We start from the raw sequence: 19,452 nt of genomic DNA on the forward strand, positions 1-19,452 counted from the left end.
GTGAACCCGTTATGAGTTGTGAAACCAACCTCCTATTTCCAGGTGAGCCTCGATAAGCTTTACATGTCAGCAGCAAACCATGTGTTTGAGAAGAAGATGAAACCTTTAATCCTGGAGCAAAGGAAAAAGGGTCAAGGACATGGCTACAACAAGGAGACTGTGAAGGTGGCCAAGACCATGATGAAGTACATTCAGTGCATCCAGAGCCTGGAGTGGGCTGCAGCCACAGCCCATAGGATAACACAGGAACTTCCACCAGGTTTGAGTTGCATTTTAGCTGCTACACTATACTGCACAGTTTGGTTGTACATGCATCTGATTGGTACCCGTTTCTCTAAAGGCTTGGAGAAGACGCAGTCTCTTCGGTTCTGTTTGGGTCTTGGAGAGGTGTGGCTTAAAGATCCAAATCTTGAGGTCTGTGTTCCTGTTTTTACCTGCAGATGCATTTATTGTCAGATTCATGATGTCTGAAATGTTTACAAACACAGACAAACCTGTTTGCATCCCTGGGTAAAGATGCATAAAAGGCCTTAAAAAGCCATTGTCTTTTAGCCTTTGTTCCCTACGCAGGATGAAGATCCATATGTAGCTTAACAAGATGGTAATGGAAGAAGAAACCTCCAAAGCTGTGAGAACTGCAGCAAAGAGTTCCTTCTCGGGGTCACTAATGACCCATAACAATCATTAGTGCACCACATGGAAAAGCACCTCGCATCCGCTGTTTGTTCGAGTGCATAGCATCATGAACCAGGATATTTTAAATCTAAATCTTGTGAACTCTCCCAGAAAACACAAAACAGTTCAACATGTGTCTTTCAGTCGGATTAATATGCAAAATATACGTCCAAATCAATATAGAAATGGTTCACTTGACTCAAACACAACCTTCTTCCATGGCTTTCTCAGTCCTCAGACCTAAACCTTGTAGCAAACCTGTAGGGTGACCAGTAGAAGAGTAAGAATCCGGGACTTCAGAAGATGCAGAGACATTATGCAAAGAGGAATGGTCAAAAGGCTTGTTTGATCATGGTTTTCAGAACGTTTCTCTCCAGATTTGAACTTCCCAGGATCTTTCTATGTGGCAGGTTGTTTTTTGTGTGCATTTCCAGTTTACTGGGCTGTTTATGTAGATGATGCTGAGCAGCTCCTCCTTTTGCAGGAGTGGCCCTGCGATCCTGGTACCCAGATCTCCACCCATCACTACAGCAGAGTTTCATAGCAGTCGTGGTTTAAAAGTCATGGAGTGCCACTCCCAACTGTGTACAAGTATCAGTTTTAACTCGAGCCTAAAATTGGTGAATGATCATCAGTCCTCAGCAATTGATTGCTTTAATCCGTATCTCAGAATGTAAAAGCTGGAGAAGGTGAAGGCGGAAGTCCACCCTTCCTTTAATTAAACATTTCCACTAAAGTTAGCAGGGTTTATCACTGTATTTACAGCATGAGCCGCTGGGGTTAATGTTGTGTTTCCAAATAAATATCAGAAGAATAAACTGGGAAATGAATAAACCAAAATGCTAGAGACACTCAACAGAAAATGTTTAGCATTCTCCTGCTACAAAGCTCCACCTTTAGTTCAGGGTCCCTCCCAGGGCCATTTTTATACCTGCTCTTGTCTGTTTTGGCCCTGCTTCTTGTTGTGGAAACGCAGGGGGGAGTAAAAATACTTCAGAAATCTACCCTGGTATCGTAGAAAGAAAGATTCCTGCCACCTCTGAAGATGCCTGTCAGCTTACACTCCAACCTGGTGAAATGTTAATGGAGAAGACCAAGTTGGCTTCGTGCCCCCTGTGATTTTGACAATTTTCTACCTCACTGATTAAATAAAGTCAAATAAAAACTTGTATTGTTTAAAAAAGTTTTTCAGTAAGGCTATTTTACTGCAATAACACATGCATCTATTTATTTACATAAGGCTTTTTCACATCTTTACATGCAGTACCAACATATTTGTCTCCGTCTGCATACAAAATCATTTTCATCCGGCAGCTTTCGCCTCTTTGCTCTCTTAACACAGGAGGCTGCGCGGGCCCGAGGAGAGACCTTTCTGTCTAAGCTGAAGCTGCAGTTTCAGCGTTCTGCCACTGAGAACATGCTGATGAGCAGTCAGCTGAGCAGCCCGGAGCACCTGAAACTGACCGGGCTGCCCGCCAGGCTCATCATGGCCCTGTATGAGCACAGCAGCGTGGAACAGCGTTACAGAGAGACATTAGGTCAAAGCTTTCCTGGTGAGCCTGTTTTGTGCGCAGCTTTGGATAAATGTAATTCTCTTCACAGCAGACTATGAATTATTTCCTTCCTGCTGGTTCCTCACTGTAGACTCACAGTTTATAATTGCATTGCTGGATATGCAATGAATGTGTGTTTTCTGGTTATTTACTACCACTTCTTTAAAACTGTGTCTCAGACATACATGCTGCTGTGAAGGAAATTGCCACAATCAACAATGTGGATCTTGGCAAAATCCGCAACATGCTGTTAGAAAAATGGATCTGCAAAACAGGCCCAGCTGTAACCAAGGTCCGTCGGTCTTCAATTTGTTCTCAGTTCTTTATAATTACCAAACAGTTTGTATTCATGCATTTCAAATTAATATTTTCTCTTTAATAAGATTTATTTGCTTTTTTTACTTTAAATAAAGGAAATAGGAAATCAGGATTGCGTTGCCAACATTGAGGAGGATCCGGACTTAATGAGGTAATTATTGCAGTTGCTTTCCTGCAGCATTTTGCACCTAAATGCCCAAGTAACCTTAAACCATTTCCGTTCATTATTTTTCAGAAAGATGAGGTCCTTAAAAATAACTAGACCTTTATGTAAAGCACCAGTTACCAGGTTAAATCAGTTTGTAGTATTTCCTTCTTTCCTGTTATCTAGGCCCCGTCTCCAAATAAAGTTTCACTCATTTACATAATTTTCAGCTCTAGTTAAGGGTGTCAGAAATCATACAGCTGTGGCTTCATTTCTCTGCTCATCTGTGTTGCATCTGCAAACCTACAGCTGATCACACTCCTTGCCTGCAGCAGACTCCCACATAACAGAATCAGAGTGCAGAAACAACTTAGATAGATTTTCATGGTTAAGGCATGTGGGAGTAGGTGTCGGTGTAACAGGATTAACCACACACAACAGTCAATATGCAATGACTTTTCTGCTTGAAGAAAAAGGATACAGCCATTAAAGAAACGTTCTTTGTTCACCGCGCCAAAGAGTGCGGTTTAATGGCATCAGGGAGGGCAGCGCTTAATTCAAGTTCATCATGTAAAAAAAACATCATTAAGGTCAAAGTTCTCCAAAAAACAGTACCCCCACTCAAGAACATCCTTATGTGAACACAGTCATTCAAATGCAATGTAACAAATAAAATGTGTCTTTACTCTGTTTTTAATATGCAGTGTGTAGTGATGGAGAGCTTGAGCACCTTTCTTCTGTTTCCTGTCTGTTTGGCTCCTGTAGGGTGGTCTACATGCTGCAGTCCTATCCTGTGGATTATGCAATGCGTCTTCTGAACCCCATTCTTTCTGCCGAAACCTGGGTGTGTTTAAATAACTGCACTTTTGACCGATGTCTGTCTTTAAGCTGGACAAACTGGTTATCTTAGGATTCTAGAAAAGACCTCCATGCATTTGTAACATCTCGTTTACTGCTGCAATACGTCCTAACGTTGTTTTTCCATTTTTCAAAACAAGTACACCTCAGTTTTCCAAGGGACCCACAGAGATTTTCAAACATTAGTACGTACAGCAGGACATTGCATTTGTTGTTTGATGTTATCGAAAGCATTCCCATCTGTTGGCTCTTCACGATTGGTTGAAATAACCAGATTAGTTTTACTTGGAAGTTGACATATACACATTTAAAGTTGGAAACGTTAACAGAAAAATCCCAAAAACGTTTGAACCCCAAGAGGGAGAGCAAATCTAATATGGCTTCCTTGCCATACAATGTTTGTCTGCTCTTCTGAAGATTTTATTTGTGCCTAGGTGACAGTGATTTATGTTTTTCAAAGTATGTACAAATCTAAAAGCTGGTGCTTGCAGTTATATCCACCCCCCTTTATTCTGATGTCCCTAAATGAAATCTGCCCTAAATGAAATTGCAAGCAGATGCCTTGTGCTTTTGCCTAATTTAAAAAAGTACTTTCAAATTTATTGGTGGAAATGCCAAAATGTGGAAAAGTTCAATAGATATGCATCATTTTTAAGGCACTGTAAATGTTTCAGTTACATAGCACAATGCATTCATCTTTAGTGAACATCTTCAACTTGTTTAAGAATGCGAAATGTAGAAATATACACTTTAATCACCTATCATTGTTAATAGTAGGTAGCATGTCAATTAGCGAATCACACTGTTTTTTAAAGCTTAGAACCAACAATAAGTTTGGTTTGAGGTAAATAGAACATAGCCTAAACAATCATTAGCACATGTCTCAGGCTCAATACGTTCGTAAAAGTTTCTCCCCTGCACTTCTCATTTGAGACACTTCTGATGAAGCAAAGACCAACGCCCCTGAACTACTCATGTTTTTGGGCTGTTTATGCTTTTAAGCTCTGCTTTACATTTAAGTCATTTTGTGTATTTGCCTTGCTGCTAATGATATACCACCAGTCGTACTTGTGCTGCAGTTTGAGAACCTTGATCTTATACTATGCATCAAAGCAGTCATCCCATAACTGCCTGAAAACGATGCAAAACGCAGCCACTTTTCTGTTGGTTGAAAAGAGATCATTTTGCTTCTGGATCCGTCCACCTGCACTGACGTCTTGCTAATATCGGAACCCAGTTTAGGATTTAATTGTTGCTAATTTAAAACACTACAAGGAAACCACCTGAATACATAATTGTAGCATAAATATTCTCCAGTTAGAGCTGAAAATATTTTAAATCTTTGCCTATTCTTGACAATAATTTTATTGTGTTTAATTTTATGACATTTTGTCCTTGTTTTTTATATATTTTTTTTTTTCTGAATTAACTTTTGTGTGTTATTTTTATTTAATGTACAGCACATTGGGACAACAGGAATTGTTTGTAAATCTTCTGTATGAATAAATTTAGCCTTTTTTAAAATGCTTTCTGCAGCCGCTCAGCTCATCTGGGCCTCGTCTGACTTTCTGCCACCGGACACGAGTGCTGTTTTGTCTCATCCGCCTCACTGATGCAGCGACTCTGGAGGCTCAGCTGCAGATACCAAGGAGCAAATTTGAGTGAGAGGCCAGGAAGTTTGTAAACAGCAGCTTTTGATATCAGAGGATGAGTTAACATGAATATTCTGTTTTATATTCTCATGCAGATATTATCTGAAGTCCTACATCTTCGTGTCTCAGCTGGAGGCTTTAAACATCCCCTACACCGTGCAGTCCTTCCTCAGCAGTCCCAAAGAGGGCTTGGTTAAAGGGCTGTGGAAAAACCACAGTCATGAGCCACAGGTACGAGCTGGCAGAAAACAACAGATCCACCAAGTTATGTCTTTTTTCATGCTGGAAAAGTGAATAGGTTCTTGTTGTTTCAGGCTGTGCGTCTGGTAGCTGACATGTGTCTGGAGTACCAGGTGTATGATTCTCAGCTGTGGAACAGTCTTCTACAGAAGCTGCTGGGCTTTAACTTGGTGAGGGGTCCTGCAGCAGATTTCTTATTACCAAGCAATATGTCTTTTCTGTTTTCATTTTATAAACAAATGTCCCTTTTCATATTTAAACTTGTGTATACATCTGCTTTCCTTCTTCAGGTCAGTCAACTCCAGAAGGTGCTGGAAGCAATTGTTGCAGTACCAACGTTATGGGAGGTATTGTTACAGTTAATATATTTTAGTCTCCAAATAAAAACAAGCTATCTTAATTCTGCTTGACTCATTTAAAAAAAAAAAGAACTAAAACCTTTGCTGCCAGTAAGATCTGTTAAATGGCAGACGTCATTCACGCAACGGACGTCCTGTTGAAGCAGACGTGGAGCCAAAAATAATGGGGGAAAAACACTTTAACCAAAACCACAACAACAGAAGATGTTGTCTGAACAAAGATGAGCTCAACCTTCTGTGCTCTTTTATGCACTTTATTTCCAGATTTCCAGTTTCTCCAGGACTTGGAGAAGTATGATTCTGGCACCTTTTGTCTCAGGTAAAACATAACATATTGGCTTATGGCACCCTTATACAGTAATACAGCCCAAAAGTATGCATACTATGCCTTTAAAAAATATAAAAGGGTGTTTTTTTTTGTTTACATTTTGTGTATAATTGGCATGTTAAAATAATTTGTAACCTTCTCAATATTCAATGCAACAGCCACTAAAGGTATCACAGCAATAAAAACCCTTTAAAAATTGCTGACCAGGTTTTTGCACGTTTCCATGTTTGGTGATGAGTTTCATGTCTCTGACATCGAAGGACCTTTTAGCCATGACCCTAATTTTTAGCTTCCTGCACATAATGTTAACATTGCTTCCAGCCAGAAGAAGCATCTTAACATAAATAAAATATCCCTTTTCAACTGCCAGGGATATGAATACATTTGGGCTTAACTGTATTATTGTGGTATAAATCAGTGTTGTAAAAAATATTTAAAAGAACACAAACATTTCTGTACAGTAAAGCTTTCTATTTCCTCCCAAGTCGAGTCATATGATAAGTCATCGCTTATATCCAGCAGATATTAACATATAATAAGCAGAATACTGTAAAATCTGGGGTGTCACCATCAGAAATATCTATTGATTGCGCTAGACAAAAGGAAAACAAAAAGTGTGTGTTACATTAATCTTTTTCCTGTGTGGACAAAGAGGAAAAAAAGCTGCTATCAAGTGTCTGACGTGTTGAAATATTTTGCATATATTTAAGCTTTGGTCTTGTTTTTTTAGAATAACAAATGTCTTGAGCTAAATAAATAAATCAGGGCTTCATATGAAGTCATTTGCTTTGATGCTACGCACAAATTGCATTGGTCACCATTTATCCTAAATGAGTCCCACATTGTTTTGTATTGTTTTTTTTGTCCTTGACGACAGCATCAGTTCCTTTGAGCCCGGACCAGCAAGCAATGCTCTACAGGACTTTCGTTCTCCTACTCAAGTAGGTTTTTCTAATGCGGACTCTAAGAAATGATGGTGTTCATGATGAATATTTAACCCTTTGCATTTAGACTTAAAACCTTTTATAGAATGAACAATGTTGGGTACAACACTAAGTCTTTTACTAACCAGTTTTGTTTTTTGTGGTTTTTTCCACTTTAATTTCGTGGTAAACAGAATCTGGTTTATTGCCCAGTTTGTACAGACAAACAAGGAATTTGACTCCAGTTCACCTTGCTCTAAATAATTAAGAATATCATTTTTAAATGTACATATATGCACAATTGACTTTACAACAGAATATAATGTGAGATCAGTCCAGGTATGCATGGTGTCTGTCAGTGTTAATCAGAGAAACAGCCTGTTCTCTGTAAACAGGACCATAAACATCCAGCAACTTTTAGTCCACTTGGACGCACCCATTTATTAAATTTGGCTAAATACAGGAAGTGTTTTTGAAGAAAGAGTGACCCATATCCTGTTCTTGTTTCTGAGCATAACTAAAATTATTTCAAGATAAACAAAAAAGACAAGCAACCCAAAGAAATTTTAAAACTGCATGCTTTTCTTTTAATAAGGCAAAAAAAAAAGATCCTTATTCTGTGTTTTAGGTTTGCCAGGATTTACAGAACCCTTTTCTACTGATTCAGACTATTTGGTTCATTTCCATTAAAAAAAATCTATACTTGTTTAGGTTCTTATTGAGCAGGTAAAAATAAAATTATTTATGATAAAATTCATGTTTTTTTTTTTTTTATTTGAGACAAACCCCCACTTTTTTGTGGATCATTTTTCAATTTTGGCCCAAGTGTCGAAAAGTTTGAACTTCACTGATTTTAACCATTCCACCATATCTCCGACTATGTTGATGTCCTGTACTTCTTCTTCTTATTATTATTTTTAGATTACATTTAATTAAAGTATCACTTCTACCTTTTCAATAGACCCAAGGCATGAATACTGTAATTATACATTTTTCTTTTATTTTCTGAAGGTGTCCCTTCCTGTTGAATCTGGACTTGATAGGAATTGCGAACCGCTTTGCACAGTTCAGTCTTCCTGCCTTCGCTTTGGGAACCCTGCTACTTATCCCCTGTGAAAGTAAAAAGGCTCAGCAGATCCAGGTAAGGTGCATTAATACGACGGAGTATTATGGCCAAGCTAAGATAAATTCATTTCGGAAATTACAAGAATAAAATGGTAATAATATGAGAATAAAGTTAAAATATTATGAGAAAAAAGGGGAAAGATTATGAGAATACAGTTGGAATATTGTGAGAATAAATTTGGAAATTTCCAATAATGAAGTCGGGATATTTATGACAACTGTTACAAAAAAAGCACACTCTTCCATGCGTTAAAATGAGGAATGCTGAGCATGTGGTGAAGTTATACTTTAGTATCGGTTTCACAAATAAAGACATTCTTAATCTTTTAGCACGTCAGCATCAAATTATTACCGGTATCTGGACTTTAAAAGGAATGCGCATATGACCGTGTCTATTTCAAAGAAAGAACCACGGACTTGCAAGAAATTGCTTTTTTTGTGGAAGAAGAGCGGTCATAAATTTATTCTCGTAAAGTTACGAAAAAAAATTCCTTATTCTGATCCCAGTACTCTGTTGTACATTAATACCTATTTTACTTGTGAAAATGTATTTTCTGGTCTTCATCTATAAGCAGACACTCTGTTTGTGGTTGTTTCAGGGCTTTCTGTCCATGTGCAACCCAGTGGCTGTCCTTGAGCAGGTGGATGAATTAATGAACACTGGTGAATTGGCTGTAATCCCTTCACAGGTCAGACTCGATCAGAAATCTTTCTACTGTATTACTGCATGTAGGTCTGTCAAAACAATTTCCCTCTTTAGAGAAGAAATTCATCTAAAGATCATTATAATGAACAATACAGTCCTATTTAATGACACTGATGTATCATTAGGGGGGCAAGCAGGCACAGACTTGGGCAAAACAGGTGAGGCTGATTCTCAGGAGCAGAATAACTTATGGTCAGCTTATTGTATATACTGTTGTGAATATATATTTTTGCCTTGCGTATTTCTTCTGTTTTTGCCTTTTTAATCACACTTATATCTTTGATTATCAAACCAATTTTAATCTCAAAGTAAACTGGAGTAAAACAAAAAGCAGTTTTCAAATGATAACTCCATTTATTAAAAAGACAAAAGGTTATCCACACCAAACTTAAACACGTTTTTTAGGTGTCCACTGCCACCACCATGTTTGACTATAGGTATGATGTTCTTGTCCTAGATCTGTTTTATAATTATCAGACCTTGATGAGGCTAATAAGACAGAATTTAGATGTCCAAAATATGTAATTAGATTATGGTTTAAGAAAGTAATATTTTTACATAGAGCCAAGGTAATTTGAATCATTTTTTAAAAATAAATTACCTAATTTTTGTATTTACTAAGGTTATCTTTGTCTGAATTTAAAATTGAACTGGTTGTAATAAACATGTGTGACAAACAAAAACAGAAGAAATCTGTAGGTGGCAAATTCTTTGTCACATCATTGTAAAAATAAAAGAAAATGTTTTCCGCCCCACACACACACACACACACACATATACATACATACATCATGGCTTCCCACACAGTTTCAGTTGTTCTTCTCTTGTTTATTTCAAACAATTTTCAGGAAGGTTGTGAATTAGAGGAAAGGTGAAAAATCTCTAAACAATAAAAAATAAATCCATACATTGTTTAGAACCTTTACAGTTTCTTTTACATTTCTTTAACTTAAATCAGCAAGACTTTTATGCTTTAGATTTTAGCCATATATTCTACTAAAGCGAAAAGTTGCTGTATTTTACCTAATACTATCTACAGATTTAATGAACTTAACTCAAACAAATTCATCAGCAAACAGTACAACTCTTTTTTTCTAAATATAAAGTAACTATTAGAAAACATGTTGATGGTGTGAAGTTGATGAAGCTGTTAGAAAGCTGTTGACACCTTTTTATTTTGAACATTACCTTTTTTAGGTCCCAAACAGTACCTCTTATAAAAGTGTAATAAAAATAGATGATAAAAAAACTGTTTCACTTTCACAGCATAGAATCTTTTTAATACCTTCAGACTGAATCACAGATATTAAGCTTTATATTTTTCTTCATATTTTTTTTTTAGGATTTTTGCAATGCATAAACGACTTAAATCATAAATCACAGATTTCCGTAAAGCAATCTGTACTTCACAACCTACTGGTTGTGAAGTACAGAATTTACTGCAAGATGTCCTCATGGAAAATACAGTCTGAGGGCTGCTAATTCTGGCAAGTGAGAAGTGAGTTGATCCTGGAGTCGAGATAGGAGGAGGAAAGTGCAACATGGGAGATCTCCATGGAGACTGAACCCATTCTTCATTGAAGCCTCCTCCTTTTCTTCTGCCTCCTCCTACCTCTTCTCTGCAGGGTCCCCCTATGCCAGGCAGCCATTCCTCTGCCGATTCCTCTTGCCCCTCAGATGAATTCTCCCTGCTGCTAATATCCTCCTTAGAAAACCCCTCCTTGATCTCCTCAGACTCCAAGACTGCTGTAAGAGCCTCATCTGGAGTTAGTCTTCTCCTCATGGCTGTCTCCTGGAGAAATGCAAACTATTCTCACCCTACCATCCATCCAATAAGAGATAGGAATGTCTGTTTTGATAAAGAAAACATAAACAAAGCAAAATTGGCGTTTGATTCTTCAAATTACACACATAAACACATTTTGTTTATGTCATTCCCAACACACCAAGACTATTTTTGTCCTGTTAAATGTTTTTTTGCTATGCATTTTGAAACTCTATGTGAAGACGCGCTGGTGCCTGTGGATAATTTAAGGGGGGGTCATCACAGCTAAAACCAGTTTTCCCTGCACTTTGAAGGTAGAGGCTTAGATTATTTTGATGTTCATTGGAAAGGTATTATGAAATGCGAGGATTAAAGTGTAAAGTGCATTAAAAATATGTGACCATAATGGGAGTCGGTGGGACCAAATCAGTACAGTACAGTTTTGTTATGATGCAATAAACAGAACGTCAAAGAAGTGTATATAACAGAAGTACTTCTTGTTGTGATCAGATTCTTTTCAAACTTGAGCGTATTGCTTGTATGTTCCCAGATCAGGGAGACTGTGTTAAGGTTCATCAGTCAAAATGGACAGCACCAGAAACTGATGAAAACAAAACACTTTAACGACCTGAAGCAGCTTATTGTATCCAGTGGCCATCCCAGCCAGGTGAAGGAGCTGGTAGAGTGTCTAATCCGCCAGAACTGGTAAGGCTGTGTTGTTTTTCTTTGTCAAATTAAAAATCTATAATCCAAAGCAACTTAAATGTCTCATCAAGATTAGATTGTTTTACTATGATAATGATGATGTGTTGGTGTAGGTTCTCACTAATCTAGGGTATGGCAATCTATCCAAACACATGGCATCGACGGGGTCGTGTGTGTGTGTGTGTGTGTGTGTGTGTGTGTGTGTGTGTGTGTGTGTGTGTGTGTATATGTGTGTGTGTGTATATCCGTTGCTTACAGAGCGAGCATTTCAAAACACCACGTAGCTTTGGTAAATTACATCACATTTCTGGCTTATTTAAAATGTGTGACAACTCTCCTCAGTCATGATGATGCCGATTTGCTCACTCGTGAGTACCTGAAGCACAGTGAGCACCAACGAGGAAAAACGCTGTCCAACGGCTCACTTTCACAGGACTGCCTGAAGGTACATTCATATTACTAACCTGTTACTGTTCTGTGTTGGTAATAAACCAAACTAAATATCATTTTCATCTGTTTTTCAGGAGTTTCTCAACATGACCAATGGAGTATCTGGATAAGGCCCCACTGTTTTATACTATATTTATAAATGTTGTCTTCTTTAGACTGAGATGCAGTATTTGCACTTAACATTTGTTCTTTTTGAATTGTTAACAAACATTGGAATAAACTCATTCCTGAAATTTTGGTTGAGCAATTCTTAAAGAAGCAAAAAACAAACAACTTATCTCTTTTATTTACCTTCCAGCTTGTTTATTCTTATATCTTATTTCTATGGGGCGCTGGTCATTTCAGCCCTTCAGCATTGATCAGAAATTAAAGGCCTTTGGAATAATAGATGAACGTTGAGCAACTTATCAGTCAGCCAAATGAAACTGCAAAAGCTGTAAAACCTTTTCATAATTTTCCTCAACCCTGTGTAGGAAAGCCTCATCTTTTTTGAGCTTTGTTGCAGATCATCCCACGTTGCATTGCAAAATACAGAAAGTCTTTTCCTTCAGGATGGCAAATATTAGATGGCAGTCAGGACTGAGGAGCCCCAAAAGCTTTGTTTTTTTCCAAACGACTTTGTGGGAACAAATGATCAGGAAGTCCCACAAGATGGCTTTATGTGATGGGAAATGCCACGGGTTTGGTGACAATTTTGTATATAATGAAATACTTCCTAATATTTAGACTCTTGAGAAGCAAGCAGCTAATGTTAAGAAAGGAGGGCCTCCTCTTTGAGCCCTCTGTGAGCTGATCATCATTTTTGACTTCTCAAAGCGTCCTGCAAAAGTCTAAACTTTGTTTTACATTTTGACACACACCTAACCACCACACATTTGTGTGGGTGTTGAAGGGAAGTTGTTAGTTGTTAGTGAGTGTTGAAACATGCACCTGTCTGAACTGGTCCTACGCGCTGGTCTCTTCTTTCTCCTGTGTGGAGACAAGCTCTGTTTTTGGGGAGGAGAGTTCGATATAGAACTTCATCTGGTTCAGCAAAAGAGCAGTAGCTGGGGTGGCAGTGTCATTTGGTGCTGACAAGCATCCAACCCACTTAATGAAGCTGCATGTCACAGTTAGGAGGAATTTGTTACCTCCTGCTAATTTTGGGACTGGTTCAACCCAGTTGGTCTGTAGGTGGAACCACAGTAATGTAACCCCCCTTCGCTGAAGCAGAGGTTGACTGAGTGGCTGAAACTGGCGGTAGGTTAAACATCCTTGGATGCAGACCTGGGTGTCTTGAGACGTTGGAGGGCAGAACACCACCTGTTGGTGTGTGAAGTGGGGCTTTGTAGCTCCTATGGCCCCCTACAGGAGAGTAGTGGGCATAGGTTAATGTGACCCTCCTTTGGTCTGTTGGAACAATGTTGAAAGTATGGGAGAGCTGTTTTATGCCAAACTGCATACTTTAGGTGCACACTCTGGCTGTTTTAAGGAGAGGGTGGATCCCATCTGCTAAAAGGGGTGTGTGGATACGTTGCACTTCAGTTAAAACTGGATCTTCTTGGCACAAGCGTGTATACAGCTCTCTAATGGTTGATGATCTTTCCAGCCAGAATGCTTGAAGCACATCTGGTATGAATGTGGTTTCCAGGTGTACACCTTCCACCACTTTGGGGCTGTAAGTTTTCACACCCGTGTTCCTTAAAGAGCAAAGAAATGATATGTGACTGTGGGGAGGAGTTTTCTGGGTGGCTGGGTGCAGCTGTGTCCCAGAGGTGCCTATGTCTGGCTCTGACGAGGGCCCAAGAGGTTCTTTGGGCTCTTCTAAGCTGGCAACCTGATTGGTCACAATGGAAGGTTTGCTGCTTGCACCCAGTGGTTTTGGCACCTCCATCTGTACCCATAGTTGGTCCTGGCGGGGCCAGCCTGTCCAGCAGGTCCTGACCACCAAGTAAAGGCTCTGTGCTCTTTGTGCACAGAGTCATTTCTTGGGTTGGGATGTCCAGCTCCACTCGAATAGTGATGCACCATTGGTCTTGGGTGTAGATGGTGATGCTTACTTCACAAGCTTTGACCTGAAATGGTTTACTGAGGGAGAGCATGGCATTACTCACCTCCTCAAATAAGGTTGAGCACATCTGGTTGATCTCTGATCCTGTTTCAAAATGAAAACTCAGTTTGACACGTCCTCCTATAATGGTCAGACTGTATAGGCAACGTGCATGTTCATTTTGGTTCAGTTTACCTAAGAACCTTGGAAAAATGGTTTGTGGTCTTTCTCCTGGAGAGGTCCCAAGGGGTTCTTGGAGTTTCACACGTGTGTCTCCCCATCCGATCAGGTAGATTCTGATGGCTGTGGAGACTGGGTCCACGCCTAGTCATGCTGATGGGGGTTTTGGGTTGGGTTTCACCGGATGGTCGGCTGCCTCTAATGATGGTGGAGGTTGGGCACATACCTGGCGGACTTCTTCTGTCAGAATCTTGCAGAAGGCATCCTCCATCTCTATCCTCAAGTTCCATCCTGTCTGTTGACTCCACCCTTTACCATCAGGTTTACCTTTGGGCCTCACGTGACGGTTAGGTCGTCTGATCGACCGGAAGTGGTGCTGCAACTTGGACTGTGGAACAACCAAACCTATGTTGTTCCCCTAACCTGTTCTTCACATGGGTTCTGGTTGAAGGCATTTCCTGAATATTCTTCCCTTAAAGCTTCACAGAGGGTCGAATAACGGTGTCAGACTCCAGGGGACAGGCCCTCCATGAACACAAGGTTGTCCTGGTTGTTGTCTTCCAGATGAGCTTCAACTTTTCCCGAGCCGATGGGAAACACAAATCTAAAAGAAAGCGTTCAACTCCCCTAAGAAATTCATGAATGTTTGATTCTGCATTATTAGGGTCGAAACGCTCTATGTCTTTGGCAAGACACTCAAGCTGACAAGTGGGCAATCCACTTTTAGGGATTGGGGCTGGCCCATCTGAGTCATCATCTGAGAGTTCACTCCTGCCACATCGACTGTGTATCCGGGCATCATGCTTCACCCTCGGGAGAGGCACTGGAGGCCGCTCATGGTATGCAATGGTGTGCCCCATGGACTCAAGTCTTGGGCAGCGGTATGAACCACCTGAGTCCCAGAGATGGCTCCCCTGTTGCCTTGGCGGAGGTGAGGGATCGTAGAGGAGGATACTGCGAGTCAAGTTCGAACGCTGCTCGCCTCTAAACCTTGAACTATTTACTTCTACTGGATCCTCAGCCAGGTATTGTTCATGGCTGTCTCCTACAGTGGGGTGGGGCACCGCACCACTGAACCTAGTCTAACTGCTCACACCTGTTCTGGACTCGGTGGATGTATGGGGAAGCCCATGAGCCTGGCAAGGGAATCTCTGGAGAGTTGCTTCTACTACAGATCTGGCATGCAGGTTCTCTCAGGGTGTCGCAGGTATGGCTCACCTTCAAAGGTTTTAACCTGTGAGGTGGGTTTTATTTTGGCCCCCCAGTCCTCCAAGGTTGGGGGAGTGGCTTGGCTACACTCAGCTGTCTCCAACCTATTTTCAGCTTCTGTTTGTTCACCCTCTAACCGTCTGCAAAGTATCATTCAACTCAAACTGCAGTTTAATACGCTGGTCAACTTCCAACATTAACCTTCGCTGATGCAAAAGAGTGAGCTCTCCTAACACATCGGCGACCCCCCTGTCTTTTGGTGTGTTCTTAATGACTTGGAGCAACTCCTGAATCATTGCTTCACATTGCTCAGTGCTACAATCATTAAGACCTTTACGCTCCTCTGGGAATAACAGGATCAACAACCCAATCACTTCTTGTGCCTGCATTCCTATGGAGCCCTCCTGAGTCACACCTCCAGCTGCAGCCTGGGGTGTTTTCTCCATATTGGCTGAAATTCACAATAACAAACAAAACTGTTCAGCTATGAACAATCACTAAATCAGTTAGCAGTCCCACAAACAGACTAAGCTGTTCAACTTCGTATGAACGACCGCTAAAACCAATTAATGGCAACACAAACAGACCAAACTGTTCAGTTATGAATGATCGCTAAAATCAATTAGCAGTAACTCAGTTTTTTTTTTTTTGTTTTTTTTATACAAACAGACTAAGCACTCAGCCAGCTGTCTGATCCATACATATCTTGCAGGTCATAGGAGTGCTTAAAAATGGTTATGCATATTTGACCATTCAAACTGTGGCTTACCCTACACTTTAATGGAAGTAATACAGCAAACAAACAAACAAAAAATCATAATTTTTTTTCTTTTAGAAAAAAATAAACATAAAGGATGAATCAACAGACCTGATGCACTTTGCTATTCTGGTTCAATAATCTTCACCTAATCAAGCATGCAAAATTCTGCACAAAAAGGGGTAAAATAACCAAAGATAAAACAACATTGAGGGTCTATGAAAGTCAAACCAGCAGTTTATGGTAATGGAACAAAGCTTTTGGAGTGGCCTCCACCAACCTGTAGTCATAAAACCCCCACAATGGGAGCTCAGAGAAACACAAAGGGTTGTAAAACTTTTAGGCAACCAGTGGAAAAACACTACGAGTGAAGATAATGGAACAGTGAGTGTTCCACCATGAGGTTCTAGCAGTCCAACTTTTAATTTCACCTGAGTCTGCGCTCAGGTGTTCAAAACACAGAGAGACACACGCAGCTTCAAAGCACAGTAGCTTTCAGAGTCCAACAGCAGTCAAAGCTTCAATAAGACATTTCATGCACATACACTTAGAACACATAGGGCTATAATAAGTGGCGCTTCTAAATCACCCTAAAATCCAACTCTATCCTGCCTAAGGTATTTCTATCATACTAAGAAATCAAACCAGAACGGAAGTACATGGTGTCGTCTTCTCTGGAGCGGGGGAGATTTGTTACGCATCCACAAGAAACTCAAGGATGGTTGGCTTCTCCTCCTTTGGCAAAAGGGGAAAAATATGGCGGACCGTCAGCAGTCGACTGGAGCAAAAACAAAGAGGAAAATGTCATCTCCTAGGAAAACCTCAATGGGTTTTTCTTGAGTTGCGTGTCAAGTCCACTCCTTCGATCGGTAAGGTAAGAACCTACTGGTCTTCTTATCCCAGTAAGCTTTAGCTCATTGAGCTTCTCATGAGTTTGGCCAGTGAGGAGAATGAATAAAAAGCCACCTCTGAGTTTCTTCTCCAGAAAGATGCGCACCTCCATTGCGTGGTAACCAGGTCTCGGTTTCCAGCGGGAGAAAAAGCAATGGTGGAGCGGCTCTCATGTTCTTATACTGGTCCTTCTCAAAATATTAGCATATTGTGATAAAGTTAATTATTTTCCATAATGTCATGATGAAAATTTAACATTCATATATTTTAGATTCATTGCACACTAACTGAAATATTTCAGGTCTTTTATTGTCTTAATACGGATGATTTTGGCATACAGCTCATGAAAACCCAAAATTCCTATCTCACAAAATTAGCATATCATTAAAAGGGTCTCTAAACGAGCTATGAACCTAATCATCTGAATCAACGAGTTAACTCTAAACACCTGCAAAAGATTCCTGAGGCCTTTAAAACTCCCAGCCTGGTTCATCACTCAAAACCCCAATCATGGGTAAGACTGCCGACCTGACTGCTGTCCAGAAGGCCACTATTGACACCCTCAAGCAAGAGGGTAAGACACAGAAAGAAATTTCTGAACGAATAGGCTGTTCCCAGAGTGCTGTATCAAGGCACCTCAATGGGAGGTCTGTGGGAAGGAAAAAGTGTGGCAGAAAACGCTGCACAACGAGAAGAGGTGACCGGACCCTGAGGAAGATTGTGGAGAAGGGCCGATTCCAGACCTTGGGGGACCTGCGGAAGCAGTGGACTGAGTCTGGAGTAGAAACATCCAGAGCCACCGTGCACAGGCGTGTGCAGGAAATGGGCTACAGGTGCCGCATTCCCCAGGTCAAGCCACTTTTGAACCAGAAACAGTGGCAGAAGCGCCTGACCTGGGCTACAGAGAAGCAGCACTGGACTGTTGCTCAGTGGTCCAAAGTACTTTTTTCGGATGAAAGCAAATTCTGCATGTCATTCGGAAATCAAGGTGCCAGAGTCATGGAGGAAGACTGGGGAGAAGGAAATGCCAAAATGCCACAAGTCCAGTGTCAAGTACCCACAGTCAGTGATGGTCTGGGGTGCCGTGTCAGCTGCTGGTGTTGGTCCACTGTGTTTTATCAAGGGCAGGGTCAATGCAGCTAGCTATCAGGAGATTTTGGAGCACTTCATGCTTCCATCTGCTGAAAAGCTTTATGGAGATGAAGATTTCATTTTTCAGCACGACCTGGCACCTGCTCACAGTGCCAAAACCACTGGTAAATGGTTTACTGACCATGGTATCACTGTGCTCAATTGGCCTGCCAACTCTCCTGACCTGAACCCCATAGAGAATCTGTGGGATATTGTGAAGAGAACGTTGAGAGACTCAAGACCCAACACTCTGGATGAGCTAAAGGCCGCTATCGAAGCATCCTGGGCCTCCATAAGACCTCAGCAGTGCCACAGGCTGATTGCCTCCATGCCACGCCACATTGAAGCAGTCATTTCTGCCAAAGGATTCCCGACCAAGTATTGAGTGCATAACTGTACATGATTATTTGAAGGTTGACGTTTTTTGTATTAAAAACACTTTTCTTTTATTGGTCGGATGAAATATGCTAATTTTGTGAGATAGGAATTTTGGGTTTTCATGAGCTGTATGCCAAAATCATCCGTATTAAGACAATAAAAGACCTGAAATATTTCAGTTAGTGTGCAATAAATCTAAAATATATGAATGTTAAATTTTCATCATGACATAATGGAAAATAATTAACTTTATCACAATATGCTAATATTTTGAGAAGGACCTGTATAGCCCACTGTGACATCAGAGCTGCAATTCCCACTTCCTGTTAACTGCAGTACATGATGGGAGGTGTAGTATCACCTGGTACCACAAATGGTACAACAATTAGGAATTTGTGATAGACCAACACAAGGTAGTCCCTGATTGTGAAGTCAAAAGACAATGACAAGCTGTGTATTCACTTGCACGTGCATTCAGTCACTCTTTATTATGCCACCACTCAAAAAAATCCAGTGCATCACCTATTTAGTAACGACCTGTGTTTAATTTCATCTCATTTCACTCAGTTCAGTGGCGACCAAACAACACGACAGGCTTTGTTCAGTCCTAAAAATGAGTATGACACAACTGTAGACCTACAAAGATCATGTGTCACCCTAAACTGACAGGCCAGGGAAGGAAAGCATTAATCAGATGAGTGAGGAGGCCCGGGTTACCTCTGGAGGAGCTGCATAAGATTCACAGCTCAGGAGGATCTGTTGTCAGGACCACTATTTGTCACACACTCAACAACCTGACTTTTATGAGAAGAAAGCCATAAGACATCATGTTTACAGTTTGCTGCAGACCACAGTAAACATTAGTAAGGCAAGACAAGTTTATTTATATAGCACATTTCGGTAGCAAGACAATTCAAGGTGCTGTACATGGAAAAAAAAAAGATATAATAGGAAAAGTACATCACATTGGCATAAAGGTAATTAGATAATTAAGAAGTAAGAAACTGCTCTGGTCAGATGAGTCCAATACTGAACTTTTTTTTTTACCTACATCTAAGACACTGCGGTGAAAAAC

At 40.4% G+C, this 19,452-nt stretch overlaps 1 protein-coding gene across 3 annotated transcripts in view; it reads left to right on the forward strand.

Annotated features, from left to right (window-relative positions):
* kntc1 (kinetochore associated 1) overlaps positions 1-12,035 on the forward strand; it is a 32,991-nt gene extending 20,956 nt beyond the window's left edge. For all 3 annotated transcript variants that reach the window (XM_047380875.1, XM_047380873.1, XM_047380876.1), the window contains 17 exons: positions 43-259; positions 341-414; positions 2,018-2,228; positions 2,408-2,520; positions 2,642-2,697; positions 3,457-3,535; positions 5,086-5,210; positions 5,297-5,432; positions 5,516-5,611; positions 5,732-5,788; positions 6,065-6,119; positions 7,006-7,069; positions 8,063-8,192; positions 8,776-8,865; positions 11,198-11,352; positions 11,695-11,797; positions 11,877-12,035. In XM_047380875.1, coding sequence (XP_047236831.1) covers positions 43-259; positions 341-414; positions 2,018-2,228; positions 2,408-2,520; positions 2,642-2,697; positions 3,457-3,535; positions 5,086-5,210; positions 5,297-5,432; positions 5,516-5,611; positions 5,732-5,788; positions 6,065-6,119; positions 7,006-7,069; positions 8,063-8,192; positions 8,776-8,865; positions 11,198-11,352; positions 11,695-11,797; positions 11,877-11,912 — 1,797 coding nt within the window. In that variant the 3' untranslated portion in view covers positions 11,913-12,035. The remainder of the gene's footprint in view (positions 1-42; positions 260-340; positions 415-2,017; positions 2,229-2,407; positions 2,521-2,641; positions 2,698-3,456; positions 3,536-5,085; positions 5,211-5,296; positions 5,433-5,515; positions 5,612-5,731; positions 5,789-6,064; positions 6,120-7,005; positions 7,070-8,062; positions 8,193-8,775; positions 8,866-11,197; positions 11,353-11,694; positions 11,798-11,876) is intronic.
* Positions 12,036-19,452: the final 7,417 nt, after the last annotated feature.

This window comes from Girardinichthys multiradiatus, chromosome 12, assembly GCF_021462225.1.
Source record: "Girardinichthys multiradiatus isolate DD_20200921_A chromosome 12, DD_fGirMul_XY1, whole genome shotgun sequence".
Classification (NCBI taxonomy): domain Eukaryota; kingdom Metazoa; phylum Chordata; class Actinopteri; order Cyprinodontiformes; family Goodeidae; genus Girardinichthys; species Girardinichthys multiradiatus.